At 41.5% G+C, this 25099-nt stretch overlaps 3 protein-coding genes across 6 annotated transcripts in view; 1 reads left to right on the forward strand and 2 right to left on the reverse strand.

Moving 5' to 3' along the window:
- LOC126398977 (hormonally up-regulated neu tumor-associated kinase) overlaps positions 1-25099 on the reverse strand; it is a 987429-nt gene that overhangs the window by 454530 nt on the left and 507800 nt on the right. The gene's annotated exons all lie outside the window — the stretch shown is intronic.
- Positions 3245-11546, reverse strand: ccnk (cyclin K). The gene is made up of 11 exons (XM_050058677.1): positions 11400-11546; positions 8910-9139; positions 8512-8593; positions 8289-8420; positions 7293-7398; positions 7135-7192; positions 6803-6972; positions 6511-6719; positions 6191-6221; positions 5817-5888; positions 3245-4808 (listed from the first exon to the last, which is right to left on the reverse strand). The coding sequence occupies exons 1-11, from the start codon at positions 11406-11408 to the stop codon at positions 4258-4260; spliced, it is 1650 nt and encodes a 549-aa protein (XP_049914634.1). The 5' UTR covers positions 11409-11546; the 3' UTR covers positions 3245-4257.
- Positions 18604-25099, forward strand: part of bcl11bb (BCL11 transcription factor B b) — a 41610-nt gene continuing 35114 nt past the window's right edge. Inside the window, exons 1-2 of one of the 3 annotated variants that reach the window (XM_050058668.1) lie at positions 18607-19073; positions 19217-19535. In XM_050058668.1, coding sequence (XP_049914625.1) covers positions 19472-19535 — 64 coding nt within the window. In that variant the 5' untranslated portion in view covers positions 18607-19073; positions 19217-19471. Of the gene's footprint in view, positions 19536-25099 lie in introns of all 3 variants that reach the window. The other 2 variants (XM_050058669.1, XM_050058667.1) reach the window with 2 other exon arrangements.

Raw genomic sequence — 25099 nt, forward strand, 5'->3', positions numbered from 1 at the left:
AAGGCTCAAAAAGCGTATGCCTACATTCTTTTGTTGCCGCACTGTTTATGAGTTTATAATCAAATACGTTAGAAATACAGTGATAGTGTAATCAGTTTAGTTTTCCCACATGCTTGAAAGTCAGTGCCAGATTGATATACACTAAATGCTTGTACGACTGTGCCCGTAATTTTAAGTATTAGAAGTGAATATGAACATACCCAACTATTAGAGATAGGAAAAGGTTTCTGATTAAAGTTCACACACTAACTAACATTTAGATATACAGTTCTGCTGGTTCTATATGTTGTGAATTTTTTGGTGAGTCCTTGAAAAGTCATAGAAAAGTTTTTAAATTTTGTCCATGAAAATGTTTGGGAACCCTGTGAAATATTTACCAAATAGTAAAGTATAAATGGTTGAAATAGTGAGTTAAGGTCAAAGAATGAATAAACTGTTAAAGTAATAGATAAGCATTTGAAATTGCTGAAACCTATTAAAACCAGTTGAAATAGTTCGCATAAAGTTGGATAAACAGGTGACATAGCTAAAGAAGTTGACAAGCAGTTGAAATAGTCAGCTAAAATCTACAGAAAGAAACAACTGAAATAGCTATGCGTAATGGGAATACTGTTGACATAAACTGAACAAACATTTAAATGCAGCACTTTGGTTTTTATTCCCATTTCTCAAATTTTGGTCACAAAATCAGTCAAAATCCCATGTAAGTGAGCACTTCTCTTTTCCCAAGATAATCCATCCACCTGACAGGTTTGGCATATCAACACGCTGATTGAGCAGCATGATTACTACACAGGTGTGTCTTTGAATGGTCAGGTCACAATAGAAAGCCATGGTTCTAAAACAAAAGCCCTCATTAATTGTGACTAAAGAAGACAGCAGTATTATAAGAAGATAAGAATATGGAGATGAATCGTGAGCAGTATAGTAGCCACAAACTGGGAGCACATGCTGTACTCCAGAGGCTGTCCTGGGGTCAAAAATACACTGAAAAGCTTGGGGACACTTTAATTTTGTAGCCAGCAAGGTAAAGAAAACAGGCATACTCAACAAAACTGTGAAGGAAGCAGAGAGACAACTGTTTGATAATGAAGTTGGCATACAGATATGGACATCACATGACATTATTCACACCTTGGATTGAAAGCTCATTCTGTTGGTGAACCCTGATGGATGGATGAAAGGAAATAATCAAGAATGGACACACATTTGGACTTCACAGCTTCACAGGTAGGAGGTCAACATTTTCATCTGTCTCTTGTTCACCATGCCAGTATTGTATGGACGTGTTCTCCCCCATTGAATAGTGTGTGTTTACCTCCTGTCAATGTGTAGTGTCTCCCCTTGGTGGTTAGGTCTAAAGGGCACACCTGTGTAGTAATGATACTGTTTAATCAGCACCTTGATATGCCACACCTGTCAGGTGGATGGATTATCTTGAAAAAGGAGAAGTACTAACATGTATTTCAACAAATTTGTAGCCAAAATGAGAAAAAAATATCTATTGAATGCAATAAAGGTCTTAGATCTTTAACTTTTAAAACCTGTGGAAAAATTTAAACAAAAACAAAAGTGTTTAATTTTTGTTTAGTGTAACGTTAGTTGGCAAGCAAGCAGAGAATAGTTGAAATTGTTAGGGTAAAGGATAAATGGCTGAAATAGTTGGGCTACTTGGAAAAGCTGTAAATATACAGTTTACATACTTAGCTAAAAGTGCAATGGATAAGCATTTGAAATGGCTAACAGTTGAAATAGTTAGCTATAAGTAACAAATAAACAGTTAGCCAAAACTAAAGGATAACCAAATAAAATAGTTAGCTAAAACTTGTGGGAATTGGTTGAAATAGTTAGCTAATAGCTAATGTTAATAGATAAGCAGTTGAAATAGTTTGCTAAATGTAATAGAAAATCAGTTGAAATGGTTAGCTTCAAGTAATATGATAGTATGTTGGCTGAATGATATTTAAAGCTATTATATAAAAGTGGATATAGTTCTGTTTTCATATAGTTTCAAACTTATGGGGGGAAGTATTTAGCTATAACTGACAGATAAACAGTTGAAATAGAATTTATGGGGAAACAGTTTACACAGTTAGCTAAAACTCCAAGATAATCTATTGAGATAGTTAGCTAAAATTACCGGATAAACAGTTGGAATAGTTAGCTTATGTTAGATAAGCAGTTAAAATACTTAACTAAATGTAATGGAAAAACAGTTCGCATAGTTAGCTTCAAGTAATAGATAAATAATTGTATGTTGGCTATATATATTCACTTTCATGAAATAGCTTTAACTAACATCCAGTTTAAAATGTATGGGCAGTTGAAATGTAGTTAGCTAAAACTACCAGATAAACAGCTGAAAAAGTTAGCTAGCACCTGGTGGGGAAGCAATTGAAATCGTTAGCTAAAACTACCAGGCAGACAAACAGACAAAAAAAGTTAGCTTTAACTACTGGATAAACAGTTGAAATAGTTAGCCAAAAATACCAAATCAACAGTTGAAACAGTTAGCTAATGTTACATGTACCGGAAAAGCAGTTTAAATAGTTTGTTAAATTTTTAAAACAGCTGAAATAGTTAGCTTAAGGTAATACATAACGTTAAATGATTGTTTGTCGGCTATATGAAAACAGAACTATATCCACTTTTATATAATAGCTCTAAACAAATCCAGTTTACAACATATGGGGAAAACAATTGAAATAGTTAGCTAAAACTTGCGGAGAAAACAGTTCAAATAGTTAGCTTAAACTTGTGCGGAAAACAGCTGAAATCGTTAGCTAAAATTACTGGATAATCAACTGAAAGTTAGTTAATACTCCCAGATAAACAGTTTGTATAGTTGGGCAAAGCTACTGGATAAGCAGTTGAGATAGGTTAACTTCAAAAAAGTCATTGAAGTAGCTAGCTTACATCATATGTAATGAATAAGCAGTTATAATAGTTTGCTAAATGTAATGGAAACAGTTGAAATAGCTAGCTTCAAGTAATGGATACATGATTGTATGTTGGCTATATGAGAAACATATTGTAACTATATCCACTTTTATATAAAAGCTTTAAATATCACCCAGTTTATAATCCACTCATAGTAACATAAGAGTGGTGCAGGTGTAGGTATACTTGAGCCCATCTGACAATGTTGGGAATCACTTATAAGAAATCATAATGAAACCGATTACAACCTAACGATCAACACCTTTTCAGGTTACACAGATTAAAAACACACCACTCAGTTCAAAGTAGGAAAAGCAGGTCTTTATTGTCCTAAGTGCCACTCAGACACAAAACCAAAGCTGCGTGCAGGATACAGAAAAGAGAAGCCTGACTAAGGCACATATGGAACTCTCCAAAAGAAATGCCTCGATGAAAAACAAAAACAGATATGTACAAATATACCTTTGACTGTCCAGTGTTAGACAAGGTGGGTTTCTGCTGTATCTAGTTCATGTAATACTGTCTGCAGTGCTGATTCACTAAAAATAACAGGAAATAAGTGGCGTAGTGATAAAATGAAAGCTGTGGAAGCAGAAACATCTTGCAACATGTCCTCAGTGTTTTCACAGAACAGAAAGTAATATAACAACAAGGATATACGGCCTGTTTGAACAATCTGTATATTCATGTACATCTCAGTGTGATAGTGCTTTTTATATTTGTACAACCATCTTTAGATTTTATTAGTTTTTCTCAGAGGAACGGTGGGAATGTTGACAAAAGAAACACATTGCAGGGCAAAGGACACTGGTATGACTGGAAATTCAGGACAACTAAAAGACATCATCAGGGTGATAGACTAAAGAAGGAAATATAAGAGTCAACCTTTGATCTACTCAAAGAAAAAATACATTTCATCACCCCACAATTAATGAATGAACATGTGAGACAAAACTAAAAGCAAAAATCAGGGTGCGAATATTTCCTGGTACATTTCCAGAACAATAACGACTGGATAGTGTTTGTTACGAGATCCTGGAACCAGATGAAGTACCGTCCTGTAAGTGACTGAGACTGTAGTCTATCAGCGCCGGTTCAGGTTCTCATAACAAAACTGTCCAGACCTCATTTTTCCTTTCAAGTCCATTTGTTGTGTAACCTTCATTAAGATCCTCCTCCACAAAAGAAAAAAAAAAAACAGTCATACTGGAGGTGAACAAGCTCTCCATCTGTTTGTACCATCCGCACAACTTCCTGTTGTTTCCATCTCCAGCTGTGGCTCTGCACAGATTCAGTTCATAGATTGTTGTTTCACTCTCATCTCATCCACCCGCCATGATTCATCGGCATGCCAGGCGGCGGGGGCAGGGGTACCTGTGACTGTCCTGGGGGCACTGGGGGTGGAGGAGGGTACCCAGCAGGTGGGAGACCTATAACTGGAGGGGGTACGTGGCCTGGCGGCATGCGTGGAGGTGGTGGTGGAGGGTAGTTGTTGTAGCCTGGTGGCGGATACGTTGGTGGCAAGTTGGGTGGTGGGTAGTTGGAAGGAGGAGGTGGAGGGCCTGGAGGTGGTGCTGCAGGCGGTGGATAGACGTGGGGGTGATATGGCGGTATTGGGGGTGCGTAGCTGGGCGGCATGGGGGCATAGGAGGGACCTTCTGTCTTCATCATTGACTGCAGGCTCTGGTAGCCTTCTCCGGACATGTAGGAGCTGCTGGTGGACATGATGTAGTTGGAGGGTGGAGGTGGAGGAGGGCGATGGGGTAGGGGAGGAGGCTGATGTGGAGGTGGAGCGTGCGGCGGAGGAGGAGCGGTTTCATTTAATGGCTCTGCTTCTGTGGGCGGGGCGGGAGCGGGGGCTTTTCGGTCTAGTGAGCGACAGGAAATGACAAAGAGAAACAACTTGTTAAAAAGTTGGCATCAAAAAACGCACGAGGCTTCTCACTGATCTCAAGTAACCTCTCCATTCCCAGACTGTGAACACACAGCGAGACCACGACTGCCAGGATTCAGCTACATAGGAGGTCTCATTATCAGGCTCAAGCACTAATCAGATTGGTCTGGGAGAGGTTAGGAGTATGCGTGTGTTGGGAAACATGATGTCCAGACGAGCTGCTGGTTATGTAAGCAGACTGAGAGGACTAAAGACTTTGGGTTGCTTTCTAAGCTTCAGTCCCAGGCAGGGGGTCCTGGCTGCTTATCATGGGTGTGTGTGATGGCACATGCAAACAGACAGTGGGATGTTGGGAGGATGCCAGCACATAGCTATACTCTAACTAAACTTTAAAGGTCCAGTGTGTAGGATTTACGTGGACATTTCAGTGTATAATAACCTCAGGTGTTTTTACCTAAGAATAAGCTGTTTATATCTTCACTTACAGGGAGCGGTCCTCACCTACAGAGATCGCCATCTGTGCATTCCAATACCCACACTACCGTACCATAGAATATGCCAGAAAAAGATTTAGTACATCCAAATACATAGTATGTCTGCTTTCCTCCTCTTCTTTGAACTTTGACCTGTGCTTACGAACATTTTGGAAACAGGAGACTGGCGACACAGCTGGTGAGGTGGAAGAAACTACTGAATATTTTTTGGTGCACACCATTTCTGGCTTTTGTCTGTACGTAGATTTTTAGTATGGACACACTCTGTTTATTTGAAGAGGAAGAGACCTTTGAGGATAATTTGGCTCCTGATAAAAAAACCTCCTGAGAACTACAGGAATTCTATCCCGGAGGAGTTTGAGTTGGTTGCAAACTGAAATCTTCACTGCTAGAAGCCACAAAATCCCCCCAAATCTTACACACTGCTCCTTTAGATCATTCTAACTTTTTACAACGTATACCGAAGGAAGATGAACAGTCAGTCTCACCTGGGGGAGGCTGCGATGTAGGCAGAGGAGGCATCGGGCTCTCCAGTCGAGGAATCTTTGATCCAACTTGTTCTGTAAATTAAACCGACCGGTCAGTAAGATGCAAAGGCTTTTTAAAGTCAGTGAATGCATTAGGGAACTTTGCTGGAGGGTTGAATATTCATAAAATCCTCAAACCCTTCTAGGAAAACATTAATCCCAGCCACTTAGAATCAACAGTATATATCTGTAATTTTGCCAAGACTTTATCTAAATTAATGTCATGTTAATTAGAAAACTTTTCTTGAAGGTATTTCAGACGTTTAGGAGATATGAACTACTTCAGACACGCATGAGCAGAACTTTGCCTGTGTGAGGTTTAACAGAAGTCTTACCTGGAGCCTTTGGTTCATCTTTTGGGGATGTCTAGGAAAAAAAAACATGAAGGCAAACACTCAGTTTCCACTTTGAGATTATTGGGGTGTCATTTACAACAGGATGACACAAAAGACCAAAGCCTTAGCTCTCTGCTGCAAAAAGAATGAATGCTCTCGCTATTAAGGTCCTCATTTTAGATTGATTTAAATGGGATCATGCAAACATGGCTGTCTGTAAACAAATATAGAATTCTACATCAACCGAGACAAAAGTTTTGGGACTTTCTGCTGTCCTCGGTTTTTATGCCAAAGACACCGTAGCTGAAGCATATACTCACATGTGAGCGCTTGAGCTGGCGTGCAGGGCTGCCTCCCTGAGGGGAAGTCTTCTTTGGTGGTGGGGGCGGAGGGTTAGGGGCTGGTGGTACACCCTGTGGGATTGGAGGAATGGGGGCCTGAGGAGCAGACGCCCTCTCCTTCTCCTGTATCTGCTGAGGGATGGGCTTGTTCCCCTGCGAGTACAGATCCAGGATCTGGTGGCAGATGTCTGGGAGACAAAGACGTATTTTTGTTGACATTAAACATATACTGTGGAAGCGGCAGAAAGTGTTATGGCTTTATGATGAGTACCTTCAAGCAGCTCTACTGGGACGTCCTGGACAAACTGCTCCCACCAGCGGCGTGACGACTGCTTGGTGGTCCACTCCTGGATGTCAAACTTACAGAGGCGGCCAGCCAAGTACATGACGGCTACCGCAATGATCTCTGGTTCCCACTGCAGGGACAGCATGGTGCACAGGCTGGCAGGGACACAGGGCATGTGGTTACTGTCTTTACTTAAAAAGACATTGCCTATTATCTAACACTTGAGTTTTAAATACAAAGCGTATCCCTGACGCATGGCACTACAGGAGAAGTCATTTGTAATACGAAGAGGTGTCATTTTGAGGTCAACTGCTCACCTGTCATTGACAAAGGTCCACGCCATTTGTAGCACCTTGCACACTTTATTCTTCTCTCCTTTAATAAGAAAAATGATCCATAAGCTTTCCAGATCCCTCGAGCTGTAAGTTACCAACCTCTGTGTGAAATCTACTGCCACACCTGTGTCACATCTCACCTTTGAGTTGCTTGACGTATCGCAGCAGGAACATGTAAGGGTGCTCCACCTGCAGGTCAAATTTGATAGTCTGGAGCAAAATTCTCTCCAACACCATCACCTCTTCCTGTTGAAAGAAACACACATACCTTAAATATCCCTGTTGGTGAGAACACTACAGGCTTAAGCGAGGCTTACAGCTGATCAGCATTGATCAGTTGTTGCTGCTGTCAGATGCAACACTGAAGGACTGTCTTTAAAAGCTGCTTTTCTGCTCTCTCTGCCTAGATAGCACGAGATAACACAGCACAACATGACCTCACCTCGTGTGGTCAGCAGTTAACATCTGACACTGAGACATTAATCTCGGAATCTCTAAAATGGCTTGACTCTGTCATTAAACCTGTTAATAAGGGTGACTTCATGTTTCACAACAACTTTGCCTGTGGTTTGCGCTTTCTAACAGCTGAAATAACGTTACTAGTACAGACTTGATGAGAAACCAAAAACTCAAGAGGTTCAACATGCTTGCAGGTGCCAGTAGAGCTGTACTTGGTACAAGTTACCACGGTTATGTGTCTCAAACCGGGAAAGAGGCTCTCTGGAAGTGGCGTGGTAAAGTATGTTGTACAATAGTATACATGTTAGGTACTGAATGCATATTTTGCCATTTTTGATGCAGCATATGTCACAGTGTGAACTTAGTAACCAACAGAGTTCTATGTAAGCAGTCATACAAGAGACAGAATCTTACTACATAAGATTTTGGCTGTTTGCTACAGCTGTTTAAGAGAAAATAGGTTTCAACGAGATTTCTTCCCTTTTAAATTACATGATATTATGTTAGGGCTATGTCAAAGATTTTAGGCTTACACTATTAAATCCTTTTCTGCACTCAGTGACTAAAATAAACTTCTCGACTGAGACAGTAATGTTTACCTTGTCTTTGAACATACAAAAGCCAGTGTAAACATGGAAAACGTCAAGACAACAGAGGAAATGTAAAAGAAACTGCACCTTCGGATCATCTCCAAACTGGGCAAACTGCACATCGTTCAGTAAGCTGCGCGCTGTTTTGATGATGTCTTTACACTTCTTTGGGGTTTCCTCCACTTTCCCAGCCAGAAAAAGACAGCAAGCACCTGTCACCTGGTGAGACACAAATCACAAGATTAATTCCACACATTTAGTCCACATCAAGGAACAGGAAAAACTTTAGATAACCATTAATTGAGCTTACATATCTGGGAAACTGCTTGAAGGAGTGAAACATGTAGAAGCGGTGGAAATATATGATGCCAGTAGCCAGTGTGTCATAGTGTCTGGACGACAGTCAAGGATATTATGGGAACTATTTACAATTATTTGCAAGTTGTTCAGCAGCTATGTGAAAATAAATCCTAACAACAGATGTTCCTTTGAATGACTTCCTGTTGCTTCCTGTTTACAAGCTCATGCAAAAGTGTAGGGAAAAAGCACAAAATGCCAGCATAACAGGACACAGTATTTGATATTGCGTCTTTTGTTCTTTATTTACTGCACTTCATTAAGGACTACGTAAAAGGAGTGCCACTGATTTATAGTTTAAAACAGACATCCATTTGTTTTTCAGTATTCAAATCAATCGATCAAGGATACAGGCCAAGTCTTGTCCCCACATCAAAAATGAAGCGGGCTCCTTCTCTCCGATACCGAGCCTCTGTGCCAGGGTCCAGGCCTTCAGACTGAGAGGGGGTGTGGGCTAAATCCTTCTTGTCCCAGTACCAGCATGGCTTGATGTGGTCCAGGATTGCTTGGCCTGATGAGTTCTCCTTGAATTCCTTCATTGGCTGAGGAGAGGCAACGGTGGATGGACCCGCTGCACTGGACTGCGAGGTGCGATGCACAAAACAAGACTGCAGTTATTAAGAATACAAAGATAAGAGGCTGAAGACAACAGGAGCAACTCCATCTGAAAACTGTCTAACTGAATGGTCTCAACATTTAAGAGACACATCTGTCTGGATTGTTTTGATGTGAGTAGTCATGTGTTGGCGATATTAGCCGTAGAGATGTCTGCCTTCTCTTCTGTATAATGGAACTAGATGGAACTCAGCCTGAGGAGCTCAAAGCGCCAAAAAATATATTGGAAAAACTCAACATCAATGTTTCTTTCTGGAAATCATGACCTGGTTACTCAAGATAATCCACAGACCTTGTTGTGAGAAGTTTCATGTAGGAACTATTTTCTTTCTACCAAACAACACTCGTCAACCGTATCACCGCACAGAAGGAAGCGTGCATCTACTGCTAGCAACACTGAGCTAGCTAAAGTTACAGCTCAGCCAAGGAGGACACAATTAATGCTTACCTCTCATGCTGTTCATGAGCACAAGTAGATGCACGCGTCCTTCTGCACACTGATACAGCTGGCAATGTTGCTCAGGAGAAAGAAAATAGTTCCTACATGAAACTGCTCACAACAAGATCTGTGGATTATCTTGAATAACTGGGTCATGATTTCTGGAAAGAGACATTGATGTTGAGTTTTTCAAATGTATTTTTTGGCTCTTTGAGCTCCACAAACTGAGTGCCATCTTGTTTCATTATATTGGAGAGAAGGCATACATCTCTGTGGCCAATATCTCCAACACACAACTACTCACACAAAATCAATCTAGATTGATACTCTCCCTTTCAACTGCCAGGAATATCATACCAAATTCTGTGTCTTTGTCAGAATCAGTTTCCCCCTGTTTAAGTCTGGATATAGAGGGGATAGTTTTATGGCAACCTGTGACAGCCCTGAAACTTGTCTGTACTTCTGTTAACAACACAGTGTACACTGGTTGTAGCTCTCAAAGAGTTTTGTTCATCGTCCAAACTGTAAATTACGGAAGAGAGAGAGGTCACATTCTGCCAACATGCATTTTCCTTAAGCTCAGTGTCTGTATCTGAGGTTAGCTAACACTGACTGCTACTAGTATGAAAATCCTAGAGTTGGAAAATCTAAAAAAGAAAAAGAAGATTCTCCATGAACATAAAGGGTTATTTTTAATTATTGATTTTTAAGGGCAAAACCACTCACTTAATATTTAACAGAATATACAAACAAAACAACTCAGCTCACAGATCAATCTATAAAGGGAAGAGACTCTACACACTAAAACCTAACCTAAAACACCGACTACATAAAGCCTCTTATAAGATCAGCTGAAATATCAAATCCAATACAAGACATAAAAGGCTCCCATGTGCAAGATACATGTCAAATAATCCAAAGAAATATATTCAAGTATGCCACTGCGTTTTAGTTGGAAATCTGTCATCTAAATCAGAATTACGCACAGCATGTTTGCAGTTTATAGAGTAAACCTTTGGACTTATTTGTTATAAAACAATATATTATAGCCAGTAACATGTATACTGGATCATTTCTGAGATCACTGGCTAAGATTTTATTAATTTCCTGTCCTGTGGCATCCCAAAACTTCTGTATCTTCCGGCAGGACCACAGACAATGGGTGAGACTACCTACCTGTCTTTATTTTGCATTTAAGGCACTGAGGGGAGAAGTCCGTATTAAACTTATGACGTTGAGCAGGGGATATATGAACAGGGACCGTAAAGTTTGGCATGGCACCTCCCATCTCATTCATTCATAAATTAAGAGTACGGCTGTTGCTACACATACAGATCTGACATGAGGTATCTATGCGACATGATTAATACAGTAACAGGATTTCAAAAACAACGAGAGGATTTCCCCGCATTAGCATAATGAAACCATTACCTGTAATCTAGCATGTTAGCATATGTTAGCCGAGCTAATGGGAACTTTAAGTTCGTGGAGCTAATGTTAGCAAATAACCGCCAATGTGAGGGTATTAGTCGATTGCGTAAAGACCAAGAAGTGCACCGGTAATGTCAGTTAAATACACGTACAGACTAAAATGAATTAAACTTTGAAATATACAACTAACTATGCTAACATTAAACCCACCAGGTGACACTGCTCGCTAGCAGCCTCGGTTAGCTTTACTCGAGGTGTTAGCACCGCTGAAGCTAGCAGCACAGCGCCCCGTTAAAACCTGCTCAAACTAAACTGAAATTATCGTCCATGTGTCTGAAATGAAACACGAGTCTCACCTTTAACATGTAGCCGTCGGAGTTAATCACCCAAAAAACAGACAGCTGTGTGAATAATCCGCGGTTCTTCACGAGAAGTTGGCTAAATAGTGATCCACAACAGTCCCCATTGTAACAAGGGCACCGCCATTATGGAGCGCGTCAGAGACTCAGGGTGACGTCATTACGCAGGACACGTGATGCACGTTTGCTGCTGTGGTTAATTTACGGATTTATTTTTTCCTGTGCTGAATTAATATGTTTAACGCTTTAATTACTATTTCTGCTAGGGGAAAAACAAAAAACTAAAAATAAAAAAATATTTAAAAAATGACTAAATAGAAGAAGAATCCTTTTTTTTTCAGTATGACGACAATATGATAATCCCAAAAATATACACTAGAGGGAGACAGTGAATTATTTTTGGACTTGGGCAGCCAGGACTGGATTTTTGACACATTTGACCAGATGACTCAATTAAACAAACAGAGCAGTGTCCAAAAAGAGCATCCTTCTGGACAAGGCTTCAGTCCAAATGCAAATCACAAACAAAATGTTCATATATTCTATGAAACATGTAATATAATATATTGATAGTTCACTTCACATTGGATTTTGTCAAATACCTGTTTAATAAGAATGTGTGGGTCCGTGCTCAGGCTTCAGGGCCACATTGCACCACATCATTTGAGCAGGTAGTCATGTACAATCATAGAAATATGTCCCCAAATATATAGAAACATGTAATTATTATCACACCCATATGAAGCGGTGGAAAATTATTTGTGGAGGGCTGAAAAAGCAAGAGGGAGAAAATTAGAGAATGGTGTTCCCGACTTCTTCCAGGCAGTGGGTAAGAAGCAGGCTATAACATTTGTTTCGTCCACTTTGTTTAATTTTTACCAACACGGCAAGACAGTACGAACACATCACAACTTCGGGGTACAACAACCTTTCCTTACTGTTAAGCACGAGGCACTCACTCTCTCTTGTGTCACACTCACACCTGTCCCCACAGAACAAGGGCAGGTGACAATGAATTAATAATTTACCAGTAACTCAATAATGTTGAATCTATTACTACTTAAATATAAATAATGCACCCACTGATAAATAACCCAAAAATATAATGTGTGCAGTAATTAGGGTTGCAGGAAAAAAAATAAAAATAAAAATCAGCTACAAGATTCTTGTTTGTTTTAAATGAAACAGGGCCCTCTGCACATCTTCCAGGTGCCTCTCAGCTCAAGGACAGAAAGCTTCCACAGGAAAAGAAAAGACTGGAGCACACTGATTAATTTGTGAGCTATTATTGTGCAAACAGACAACTTTATATTAGAGAGGTTTATTATTTTAGAACAGTCAGATATCACTTGAGAAAACATGTAATGTCAGGTCTTTGTTAAAAGGGCACAAAAATTCTGGGGCAACAGATTTCCTTCACTCTTTAAATGCTTATAAATACATAAATGGAAGCAAATTTGCTTTTGTCTTTTGAGGGTTAAGGACTATAAACAATGTTTTTCATCTTTATAAATTAGATAAATACATATTTCTAGTCATTTCTGAAGTCCATAGTGCGAGGCGACACAGAAAATGAGAATGAAAGTGAAGTAATACCATAGTTTTTTAGTTTAATATCCGAAGAGACACATTTTCATTTGTGTCGTTGCAAAAATCTGATGAATTTGACAGAAAAGGAGGATCACAAAACAAGGGCTAAGGTTTCATTTCAACACTGGGAGGTACACATATGAAACAGGGGGTTTGTAGCGTCAGACACTTATTTCCTGCAATTTGGTGAATTTATCTGCATCGATTTCTGCTGTGCATGTCTTGAATCTATGAAACAAAAGTCCTCTACTACGTTCATGTTCTTTTGAGGGGGCGACAAGTGCACATGTTCTAAATATCTCCCCGGATATCTAGGCCTATGCCACAAAACCTCACCTCGTTTTATCAGTTACAGATGACACGTTCAACAAATATGACCATGACTTTGTTATCATTCATATGCACGTAGGCTGTGAGCATGAAATGCAGATAACCTACTTGAGGAGCATGTACTGCAGTACTACTACTTATAAAAATTTGGGTTTAAAGGTCCAGTGTGTAAGATTTAGGAGGATTTAGTGGCAACGAGTGGTGAGGATTGCAGATTGCAACCAGCTGAAACTGGTTTGAATCCCGTCAGTGTTCATCGTTAAAGAGGTTTTTACCAGGAGCCGAATTATCCACAGGGGTCTCCTCCTCTCCAAAACAAACAAACAAGGTGATTGAAACAGGTAAAAACACTGAATAAAGCAGTTTCACTTTCAAAATCAGTGTTTCTTCGATGCTGTTTGGCATGTTGTAGATGGCTTGTTAGCCCAGCACCTGCTAATGTGTGCTCACCTTATTTCTTTCAGTCATTCAGGAGATTTCTACCAGGAGCCAAATTATCTGCAGAGGTCTCCTCCTCTCTAAAACAAACAAACTAGGCGATTAAAACCTGTAAAAACACTGAATAAAGTAGTTTTATTTGATGTAGATGTTCTTGTGTTTCAAATACGTGGGCCAGACGTGGTGGTCGAAGAGGCCGAGGGGGGCCTGGCAACATGTAGTTCCTAGAGCACCTCCTCTCCTCTTTTTGCATTCTTCATATGGGATGGAAATAAAGTAACATTGGTCAGCACGTCGATCAAAGGTCTGCAGATGTAAAGCACAAAGCCTGCCACAATTAGGATGTGTCTCCTCCTCCTTATGGTCAGACTTTGGGACAATCTCTTTATCCAGACTGTTATTAGCAGGGTTTTAACGTCCTCGCTGTGGAGTGGCCGACAATAAAATGCAAATGCCTCTATCTATCCTCATGAGACCCTGTGTCCTCATATGAGGACATCACATTTTGGATTTTCTGCACATTATACTTCAATTCTGCTTAACTCAGACCTGTTGTCCTCATTCCTGGACACTTTTTTGTGCCATCTAGTGATAGTGAGAGCACATTAAAAACAAGATGGCAGCCATCTCTGCCAAGTCTGTCTGTAGCTGATCCCGACACAAAAGTGGACAAGGTCCAAAACCTGATCACAGTTTATGGTTGAAAGTTGTTTATTCATGAATAATAATGTTTGTAGTTTGATATGGCAACAAATTTTACCAATTTTAGTGACGGTAACAAGCTAATTAGCTGTTAATTAGGAAGTACTCGTTTGAATATTGGGACTAAATTATCGTTGACTATGTTTAGTTTTTTATACTTATTGAGTCCTACAGATCCCAAAGAGCTAGGAGAAATTAAAGCTGCATATCAAATAAAAGTTCGGGTCTCAGGTTTGTCCATTCTGGGCTACTGTAGAAACATGGCTGTGCAACCTGGTGTCTCTGTAGCAGAGGACCTGCTCCCTATGTAGATATAAACAGCTCATTCTAAGGTAGCAAAAACACAACAATTCTTGTTTTCAGGTGATTATACACTAAAGAAAACACACTTATTATATTAGATTCTATTTCTGCCAATATATCCCCTAAATCCTACAGACTGGACCTTTAATAAATGCAATGTATGACAAGTAAGACAAATGGTACTTATTAAAACTCCGCTCATTCATCTCCTTTCACTCACTTCACTCTTTCTAATGTCATATGAATTAGAGCTCGTCGTATTTAATCATCACGGCCTTTGTTTGCCTCGAATGTTTCAGCCGACTACAAGTAACATCTCGTGCCCTCTCCGTTCCCCCTTCCAGCCTCACTTCTGAGAAAAGCCGGCATTGAATCATTTACTTGGTCCAAATTAAAATTTGGAATCTGCATGCATTATATATTCACCCATGCTCGGACAAATCCTCTTAACTGTGGTAGAAATTGTCAGGATGTGTCCTGTAGAAAAGTAAGAGCCTTGTCTAGTCGTATTGCCCGTAGCAAGGGAGCATCTCAATCTGTCACTCAAGTCCACACACACACACACACACACATGCACCAACCTCAGTAAATCAGCTTATGAATAATATATACTTGTACTTTCTTTATTAATATTAAACATTGCATAATGAAGCACCGACTATAAGCAAATCCCAGAGCAATATTCATATTACCATGAGCTGTCCTGGAGTGGACCTCTCATTGTTTATGTCAGTCCTGCTCTGGTTAAACACATCAGAGTATCTGCTACTTAACCTCAACACTTAATCCTTTTCTGCTCTTAAAAACTACAATATGATCAGAGCGGCGTTGTTCCCTCGTATATGTCGGTCTATTTTAAGATATTAAAGCAATTTTGGTATTCTTTAGAGAGTAAACAGAGGGGAGAGGCATAAAAAATGGAAGATAAAAGGATGTGACGAAGGTTGTGACCCAGAATGAAAGCCATGTTCTGTTGTCCACTGATGTGCGAGAGCCTCCCGACTTAAACTTTGTCCCTGGGCTCATTCTTATGATTTAGCATAAATTATCTTGTTATCTTCTAAGATCCTGGGTCATTTTGGGACCTAAAATGTCAGCCTGTCTCTTGGACAAAACTTCCATTTCAGCAGCTCCTCATCTCTTGTGTATGTCCCGCGGTGCGTTCAGGTACCTCCGACTCCGCGATGGCACTTACCACACGAGATGCATGTCTCCTCAGAGGCAACACTTTGGACTTAAAACCTTTCCTGTGTCCACAAGCAGGGTATTTGTGGTGTATTGGCCCTGTGCAACCCAGCTTAAACTGCCTTTGCCCGGAGCCAGCAGATACAAGCTATAATGGAGACATTGATGTATTATTGAGAAACCCATGGGTAAGGATCAAGGAGCTGCTCGCAGCCAGCGGGGATAGCAAGAGAGCGTGTGAACTCAGGATAATGTTTTCCTTCAGCATCCAATGTGTCCATGACTGCTGTTGCTCTCTTGGCCCGATGCGAAGACATTTCTGTGTAATATCACATGCTGAATTTATGCGCTCCAGTCAAAGCAATATGCTTGACAACATGCTCGGCCTATCTGTGAAAGAGAGCTGTTGTGCTGTAGTGTTTCCATGTGGGAGTCTGCTGAGGTTATGTCTACTTGAGCCAGAGCTGAGATGACATTTCATTTATATAAATAATTACTGTCCTGAAAGTCCCCTAGGCCTGCCCTGAAGCAATCAAACTTCTAATGCTCTTAAAATTGCCCACCATGTTTTATTAATGGCAGACTATAAAATGCATTGCTATAGCTGCACACTTCTCTGCTGATCCCGAGGAAATGGTGTCAACTTTAAATGGCCGTGTTCGGCTTTATATTTTTATTCAACAATGTATTTCAACCAAATTATAGCACGGAGCGAGTTTGAATTGTATGGGTAAGGTGAGGGTGGGGAAAAAAAGGGAAACTTGAGTGTGTTCTTAGCCGAGCCGTAGCCCGCACAAAGCACTTATCTGTGCATACACTGATCTAAATGAATACAGTGAATTATGTGCGGAATGATTGCCCATTAGTGCCATTAATTGCCTCTGAGTGAACCTGATCTGCTCTTCAAGGACTCTCTCGGATTCTGAATTGTATAAATGGCAAATTAAGGAGGCTTCGTTCTAAAAATAAGAATAGTGAAGCAGTGTTAAGGTGTCAGCCCCCTGCACAGGTTTGTAATGTGTCCTGACTGTGCCAACAGAGGGTACTGTTGCCTCACAACATGCTTACATTAACAACAAAGATGCAGCCTGCTGTTTTTCATCCACCTTCTCTGAATAAATGTAAAGGAATAGGTCTTTTTTTATTCATACTGACCATGTGCATGAGTTTTATTTGGGCATGTACACAGCCTAGAATGCCACACTACTTAAGTATTAATAATATAAATTAAAGGTGACCTTTGAACCCAGATTGACGGGTATTCAATCTGATAGTCCAGCCATTTTAAAACCTTCTGGTATCTCAGCTGGTGTTACATGAGAGGAAAACAATCATAACATACAGGAACACAGGACGCAGGGGACATGTCCCTCTCAATATTTAGAGCAGGTGCATTTGTCCAACACACTGTCATCCCAACTCGTCAAATAGCGCCGCTTTGTCAGTGGACGTACATGTCAAAATATGACGTGTTAGACACTCCCCTGCTTCTGTTTTGGACGTTTATAGATGGCTGTCAATTTACGTTTGTTACATACATTGTGACTTTCCAGAATACACATGCGCTTTCCAACATGTTCTTAACCCAATGCGTGAAATACCGCCGCTCTCGCCAAAATATGATGCACAAGGTCTCTTTTGGACATTCACGGCCGGCGTGTCACTGTGTCCTTCCTACATGGATTGTGTCTTTTCAAAATACATTTGCATTTAACAGGAAATGCACAGTTTCTGCTCAGTTCATGCGTAAGTCTTTTTCAAAATAAACTCACAATGAAGGTTGATTTTTGTAGGTTTAGGCAACAAAAGCATGAACTAAGGTTTAGAAAAAATAATTGTTTGGCATAAAATTCACAAGGAAACTGAACAGCGGGCTCACAGGTGAAAGTCCAAAGTTGGTTTGACCCTTCCGCCAACATTCCCACCCTCCCTACATGGACTCTGTCGCTTTTTATATTGCCGGCAGTGTCACAAAATGCCACTGACCGGTGTGTATCATACGGCTGTGAAAGGTGCTTGTGTGTGTATCTGACACCAAGAACACTGACAAAGCGGCTGTATTTGACAAGTTTGGGGTGATAAAGGGAGTGGACGTGGGAGGAGACGTAAAAGTAGCTTTGATGTTGACAAAATTAAAGAGATTGGTGCAGAAAATGCACAAACTGGTGCATTAAAATTCACTAGAATGCAAGAAATTAAGTGTTTGACGTTAAAACTTTTCTGGCAGATGTCCTCAAATGGAAGGAAATCTACACCTATGCAGAAACAGAAGGGACACATGTTAAGACTCTTGGACATGATGGTCATTTGGGTTTTAATTGGTAAGAGAATGGATTTTGGGTGGTGACTCCACTTCCTTTGAGATGAATAACAGACTGATGAATGTTATTTCCTTTCTGTGTGGAGCCCCGGGAGGAAGGAGGGGGGGAGCCGCCGCTAGCTGCCCCCAGTGTCCGCGTGTTGTTGTCCGCCGCCTTCACGCGCCTGGGGTGTCTGACGCGCAAACGTCACGGACGCACACTTGAACTTGAATCCCATCCCACTCCACGGAGGCAACCCCAACCACACACACCCACACTCACACACAAAAAGAAACCCAGGCTGCATAGCCTGCACACACACACACACACACACACACACACACACACACACACACACACGTAGGAGCGCGGGGTCCTCCCAAACAGAGCCGCTTTCATCGTGTGAGTCAACACAAGAAGTAGCCTCGACACTGTAGGAAACTAGGAAACATTGGACCTCTGCTTGTTGGACGAGGAGGAGGAGGAGGTGTCTTGTCTGCCCGCCTGCTCTCCCGCTCTCTCTCTTCTTTCTCTCTCTCTCTCTCAATCAACGAGGCTCCTGCCACCAGAGCCAAGAGTTGCCGTTCCGCGCACCGATGCCAAAACGCGCAGGAGGAGTCAGTGCCAAAGGGTCATTTTAGCGCACCACTGCTGAAATGGAAGGACTGTAGGGAATCCTAGAATAAACAGCAGCCGTTTGACCCCAGATGATACAATCATATCATTAAAACTAAGAAAAAGGGAAAGGAGCCAAATAAGTACCCATCATCATCATCACCACCACCAGCGGAGTGCTTCATCTGTCACCGCGGTCGCTGCAGAGGTGGGCACAAGGATTTTTTTTTAAAATCTGCAAAAGGTCATTGCAAAAAACAAAACAAAAAAAAAACAATTACCTGCGCACATCTCAGCTCATCGGCCGCTAACTGCTTCCTAAAAAACTCCACTTTGGCTTCCTCAATCCAGGTGTTGCTTCCTCCGAAGACGCTGCAGGACATTGTGGACAAACTGGTCTTCCATCGATCTTATTGCGCTCCTGTCCGACTCTTCACCTCCCCGAGCGCGCATCAAAGTTGCAGCTGAAGACTGTGAATAGCGGAGGGATTAAAGGAGAGGAGGGGGGAAAAGTTGATCACCTGCGAGCCAGAGAGGACCGACACCACGGTCCAAGCCGACTCCAAGTGCCGTTCACCGGGCGATGCCAGAGTAAATGCCGGGGCAATGTCCCGCCGCAAGCAGGTGAACCCGCAGCACTTATCGTTGACGCACAGGGAGACGGTACGAGGTGAGTTTAATTCCTCCAACACTTCATTTATGATTAACTTTACTGCTTTAAATCATTTATACAGGATTATTATTATTAATTCAGATATTCAGAGCAAAATAAAAGAATTCAGAAATAGATCCACGCTTTGTTTTTAGTCTGTGAAAATGCGCCGAACAAGGAAGTTAATTACCGACAATAACTGTGATTTATGAAAATAAATTCACCATGTGCACACACAAGCAAAACAATATATGATGCTTTTTACTTATCAGGCTGAATTTAAGTAAATATCTGACGTAATAACAGTTGTTTTACACCTTTAAAAATTATGAACACAATTGGGTGAAATTGCAAGCGCGCGCCTTCTGCAGCTTCACACGACTTTTACTACGAGAGATGATCTTATGGCATCTACATTGTCTGGCTAAGTGTGTGTGTGTGTGTGTGTGTGTGTGTGTGTGTGTGTGTGTGCGTGTGTGTGTGTTTGTGTGTGTGCTTGCATGTGCACGTGCAAGCGTGTAATGCAACATTTCATCACAGCACAAATTTGTTTTTTCTCCCAGCACACTGCAACATGTGGCAAAGTGTATATTCATGCGTACTTTAAGTGAATTTTAAACCCCATTTGTTTGGTGAGTTTGGACTCGATGGGCTGAGCTGTGTATTAATGTAAATGTTCCATTAATTTAAAAACACCGTCTCACTCTCTCCATCACACACATAAAGTCTGTATATTATTTTCCGTGACACGTGAAGGCCTCTCTGCACTTTAAGGTGAGCTTTAAAGAGCACAACAAAAACCAGATTGTGCACAGAAATAAATTCAGTCTGCACCTACAAAGAAAACCACCACAGACGAGACAACGTCAATCTGAACTTTTATATTTCAAGGGTCATAACTTTGAAGCTTTTTCAGAGCTGCGACCAAATATTGTGATTAAATTGCGCAGATTAAATCTGAGGCAGGATTTTTTTTCTCCTTTGTGGGCATATGATTAAAAAGTCGCATAATCCAATTTCAAATCAATTATATCAATCTAACCTTCATCTCCCAGCGCTCTGCTTTGCCTAAATCCAATTTCATAGAGGCCTAATCTGGGTAATTCATTGCAGAAGTTCATGATGTAATCTTTGGCCAATCTGTTTTGTGTTGAAAAGGGTTAGACGCATTCCGTCCCACCCGACACATTTAGCATTTTAGACTAATCATTTACCCCCATTCACTTTGTCTCTCCCCCTCTCGTGTCACTGACTTTCCTCCTATTGAGTTTTCACTTGAAATAATTACAGTAATTTTAAGGAGCAATCTGAGATCTAAATGTTTGCTTTAAGCACTGTTTTTGTTTTCTAATTGAGAAAGCAGGGTGCATCCTCAGCACATTTTAGGCAGATGACAAATATTGATCCAGCTCGAATATTGATCTGACAGTTTATTCTCTGTGCTGTCACAGCCTCACTGCCTGTCAGTTAATTAAGGTGGAGTTGCCCCCAACACCCCCCCCCCCCCACCCCCACCTCCACCCCCCTCTCCACCTCCTCCTCTCAATACATTTACATTTACTGTGCAACATTTTCAGCAGTTTCACCTCAGGCGTGTGTGTGTCTGTTCAACATTTACCTGCATGAATTATGACAAATAATTGCAACGTTTTGCACATTTTCATTTGTCTTTAGGGAACTGGTACAAATTTGGACTAACTGTTAAATATTTGCCTTCCCTCCTCCCAGACATGGGTCACTTTGTTTGACATCTTTTTACATATTAGTTACACAAAAAGAAGCTCAGAGCACCTGCTGCAGCTGCAGTCAGCACATTCTCCAACGTGAGGCTGTGGTGCTGAATGTAGATAGTTGCATAATTACACTGATACAGATTAGCTTTAAATTTCTTAATTTCCCTGTCCGAGCTGCGTTCACATGTCTCCAGGGTGCATGTGTTCTTGCCTGAAGCTTTTAATGACTGCTTTCAGAGCTCCTTTTAATCACCGCTGACCTGTCAGCACAGACTTTCAAGTGTCAAACAACAACTTAAGTTGAGATTTATTTTATTTTTTTTCAAACCTGCAAATGCTGACAAATGTTCAATGTCGAGCTCGATCGCGCAGAGGTCAACGCTGTGCTAAAGTGGCTATTAGAGCGAGTGCAGTAGGATGCTGATGCCATCATGGGCCTGAATCTGGTCCTACCTGTTCTTTCACATGGTACACACACTGTCTCCTGCTCGCTGAGCTGTGGCCTCAGTGACCTGAGAGGCACAAGTGCGCGATTAAGGAAGGACTGGACCTGCAGGTATTTGTTTTGTTTGTGCTATCAAGATCAAAAGCAAAGTGGACAGATGAGCAAGAAAAAAAAAAAGCCTGCCTCATTAGTCCTGTTCAATTGTTCTCCCTCCACGAGAACAATGTGTGTGTGCCAGTGTGTGTGCACAGATGCACGTGTATTTGCATAAAACGCCTAAGCTATGTTTACCATACATACATATCTTAATAAAGATATCTGTGGCTGTGATGGACGGATGGTTTTTAATGTACCAATCATTCACTGGCTGGAGGCTGCGTGTCGCTGTGGGCTGTTTCCTTAAGCTGGGTGGGTCTGGAGAGGACCAGGATCACACCTCAGGTTGGAGGATCTGAGGAGCGCTGGGGGAAAACCAAACTGTAATTTGATTAAGTCAACATATAATAAGAGTTTTGCATATTCTGCACAGAGGATGTTTCAGGCAAAAAAAACAAGTGGACTTTATTGTCTTTAAGGCGACCTCATCAATGGGCTGGGTGTGCAGCGTTTCACAGTCAGCTGTCACAAGGTGTCTCTGAAGTTCCTGCAAAGATGTAAATCATACACCATATATCAGCTGCATGTCACATCAGGGGTTATTCGGTTTAACCAAACAGCCTCGTGCCCTGCAGCCATGAGCTTATAGGTCATACCTTACTGCAGAGAGAACCTGAATATCAGCATATTTCTGGACAGGCTCTCAGTGCAAGACTATGGTTTGGAGATCTACTTACCAGGATGTGAAGAGGAGACGTACTGTAACTGCAACTCAAGCACACACACACACACACACACACACACGCACACACACACTGTGAAACTGCACTGATCACTCTGAAAATGCATGTTCACACACACAAATCACACGTAACAAGCTGCTCCATCTGAGTTGATTTTGACCTTCAGTTTACAGCCCATCTTTTGTTTCACTAAGACTCTGGGAGGCAAAAAGACAAACATCCCCTCTGGGCTTTTTTGGGCTCTTTTCACTCAGTGATTCAGCTCAGAGTCACATCCCTGACAAAGAAACCTATCACAGGAATATCCTTATGAATTACTCACACATTAACGTGGAACCGCTGGTGTTCAGCGTCACAGGCCTCTTGCTCTGAGGTATTTTTGCATTTTCTAATATCAGGGTCGCTGCAGAGCGTTTTTGGATGCAGCCGTGGAAACGCCTCGTGATAACTGTTTACTCTCACAATTGGCATGCTACTTGTGAAACAGTTAATGTTTTCGTCTTTATTCGCACCATATGGCTGTCAAACGCTGGGGGAGAAACCCACCGTACGCACTGCAACACCACAGTAAATATTCACACACGTTGTGGTAACCGGATGATAATCTCACAGGAGATGATTGCTGAGCGATTTATGATTTACAGCGAGGCCATCGCAGTTTGTTCCCAGATTTTCTTTCTTTCCGTATTTCAATATTATTCGACACATTTAATCAATTTTGCGACGCCGTAAAGCTCCTTGTTTTTTATTATTATTATATCTCTTAAAATTGTTTGGCAAATTTGATTTACATCCCCGAGTGTCATGCCTCATAGCCTGCATGTCATTTAAAGCGATTTAGTGACAAGTCACAGTCAGCTGCAGAGCCGTATTTTGCTCACTTTCAGACCGATAATCTAAGATTTATGATAAGAAACGAGGCTGCTACAGATTAAATGGTGATAAGATAATGAAACACACACAGGCCTGGCCTTACACAACACACACTGTTGCAGCTCAGCTTGGCAATCACAGCCGAGAAAAAGGGATAGGCTAAGCGAGGCCGCTTGTTGTTTGAATTTTTGATTGCAACCATCTGCAACGTTGCTGGTGTCATTTATTTTCAATGACAGCGTGAATCTTACCCGACTTTCCCTGTGGGGTTTTACACGTGTGTGTGTGTGTGTGTGTGTGTGTGTGTGTGTGTCTCTCTCTCTCTCTATGTGTGTGTGTGTTTAGCTCAGCAAATGGAAGGGGGGAAAACAAAGAAAGGGAGACAGGTCTGAACCCATACAGTGTGGCCGACTGTCATCTGAGTGCCCCTGGCCTTACTCTGCCTTTACCAGCAGAACACAGTGTGCAGCTGGTATTAAGACGTTGTGTAAGGTCAGGATTTCGGCGCCAACGGAAAAATAGTTTCACGCTTTCTCTTTAGCACCGCTTAGAAGAATCTCATCCGATTCACATCATTAAATAAAAACAAATGTCTCCACTAAAATGACATTTTCTTACTTTCTCCCTTCGACCCCGGGGGCAGAGCAGAACTTGTCAAACCGTGTTGGAAATTTTAATTTTCTTCACCTTCACCTCAGGCAACAATGAGAACAACAAAAAGAGCCATCACATTTACAGGAGCATAAAAGGACGAATGCAATAATTAGGCATTAGTGGGATTTACAAGGGCAATTAATGTGACATGAGAGGAATCTCGTCTACCTGCACATCGGCGTGTTTCATCCACCTGGCTGGTTTTACCTGACCACTGCTGTGAGAAACACAGACAGGGTGTCACATTTATGCGTCACACACCACCTCTGACTGTAAAATCACAAAGCAACTCCTGCAAACATTTTAATATTTGCACATTTTTAAAAGAAAGCTGCAAATGAAACAATCCCCCGCCATTGTTCCTTCGTTAAGCACTCCTTGGCCGGGCGTTTGAATATATTTTTCGACTTTTTGCACAACTGGAAATATCGGTGAAAGAGGCCCATTGTCTTCAGTTGTGTCTCCCATCTGGTACATATTGTGCAGTGGCAGTGTGCAGCAGCAGCAGCAGCAGCAGCAGTAGAGTGACTGACTGACTCTCTCCTCATCAAACTGATAGGGGGTGCTCTAAGGCTGCCTGACTTAACTCACACTTGATAAGGCAGAGTAGCAGGACTGTCATTGGGTGAATACAGCGCCGTGTGTGTGTGTGTGTGAAAGACCAAGAGAGAGAAATAAAGTATGTGTGGTATCATATTAGACAGCTGGGTTTCATTGCCATCATCACGCCTTCTCCACGATGGCATGTTTGACAGTGCGTCTGCTCTGCTCCCTTACCTATCAAGCATGTTCCTCTCACATAGGAGTTTATACAGAGGAATTAGACACTGTCTGTCACGATGATAGGCTACATTACTGTGTTATTCTTTCGTGTGTTTGTGTCCACGGTTGATTTTTTTCCCCCTGCAAGCATTCCAGGTTCAGTTCCTTCTTGCACCTGGTTTTTTTTCTCACACAGGTGAGCCTCGGGACAGACAAGCGAGCGAGTTTTCAGAGAGGGGTGCGGTTTTTTTTAGATGTCCGACTGATATTCCAGTG

The sequence above is a fragment of the Epinephelus moara genome, chromosome 12, assembly GCF_006386435.1.
Source record: "Epinephelus moara isolate mb chromosome 12, YSFRI_EMoa_1.0, whole genome shotgun sequence".
Taxonomy (NCBI): Eukaryota; Metazoa; Chordata; class Actinopteri; order Perciformes; family Serranidae; genus Epinephelus; species Epinephelus moara.

Coding starts and splice junctions, on each gene's coding strand:
- ccnk (XM_050058677.1), bottom strand. Junction 6,973..7,134: donor TGGACCTTTGTCAATGACAG/GTGAGCAGTTGA, acceptor TGTCCCTGCCAG/CCTGTGCACCATGCTGTCCC. Junction 5,889..6,190: donor AGATGAACCAAAGGCTCCAG/GTAAGACTTCTG, acceptor TTTAATTTACAG/AACAAGTTGGATCAAAGATT.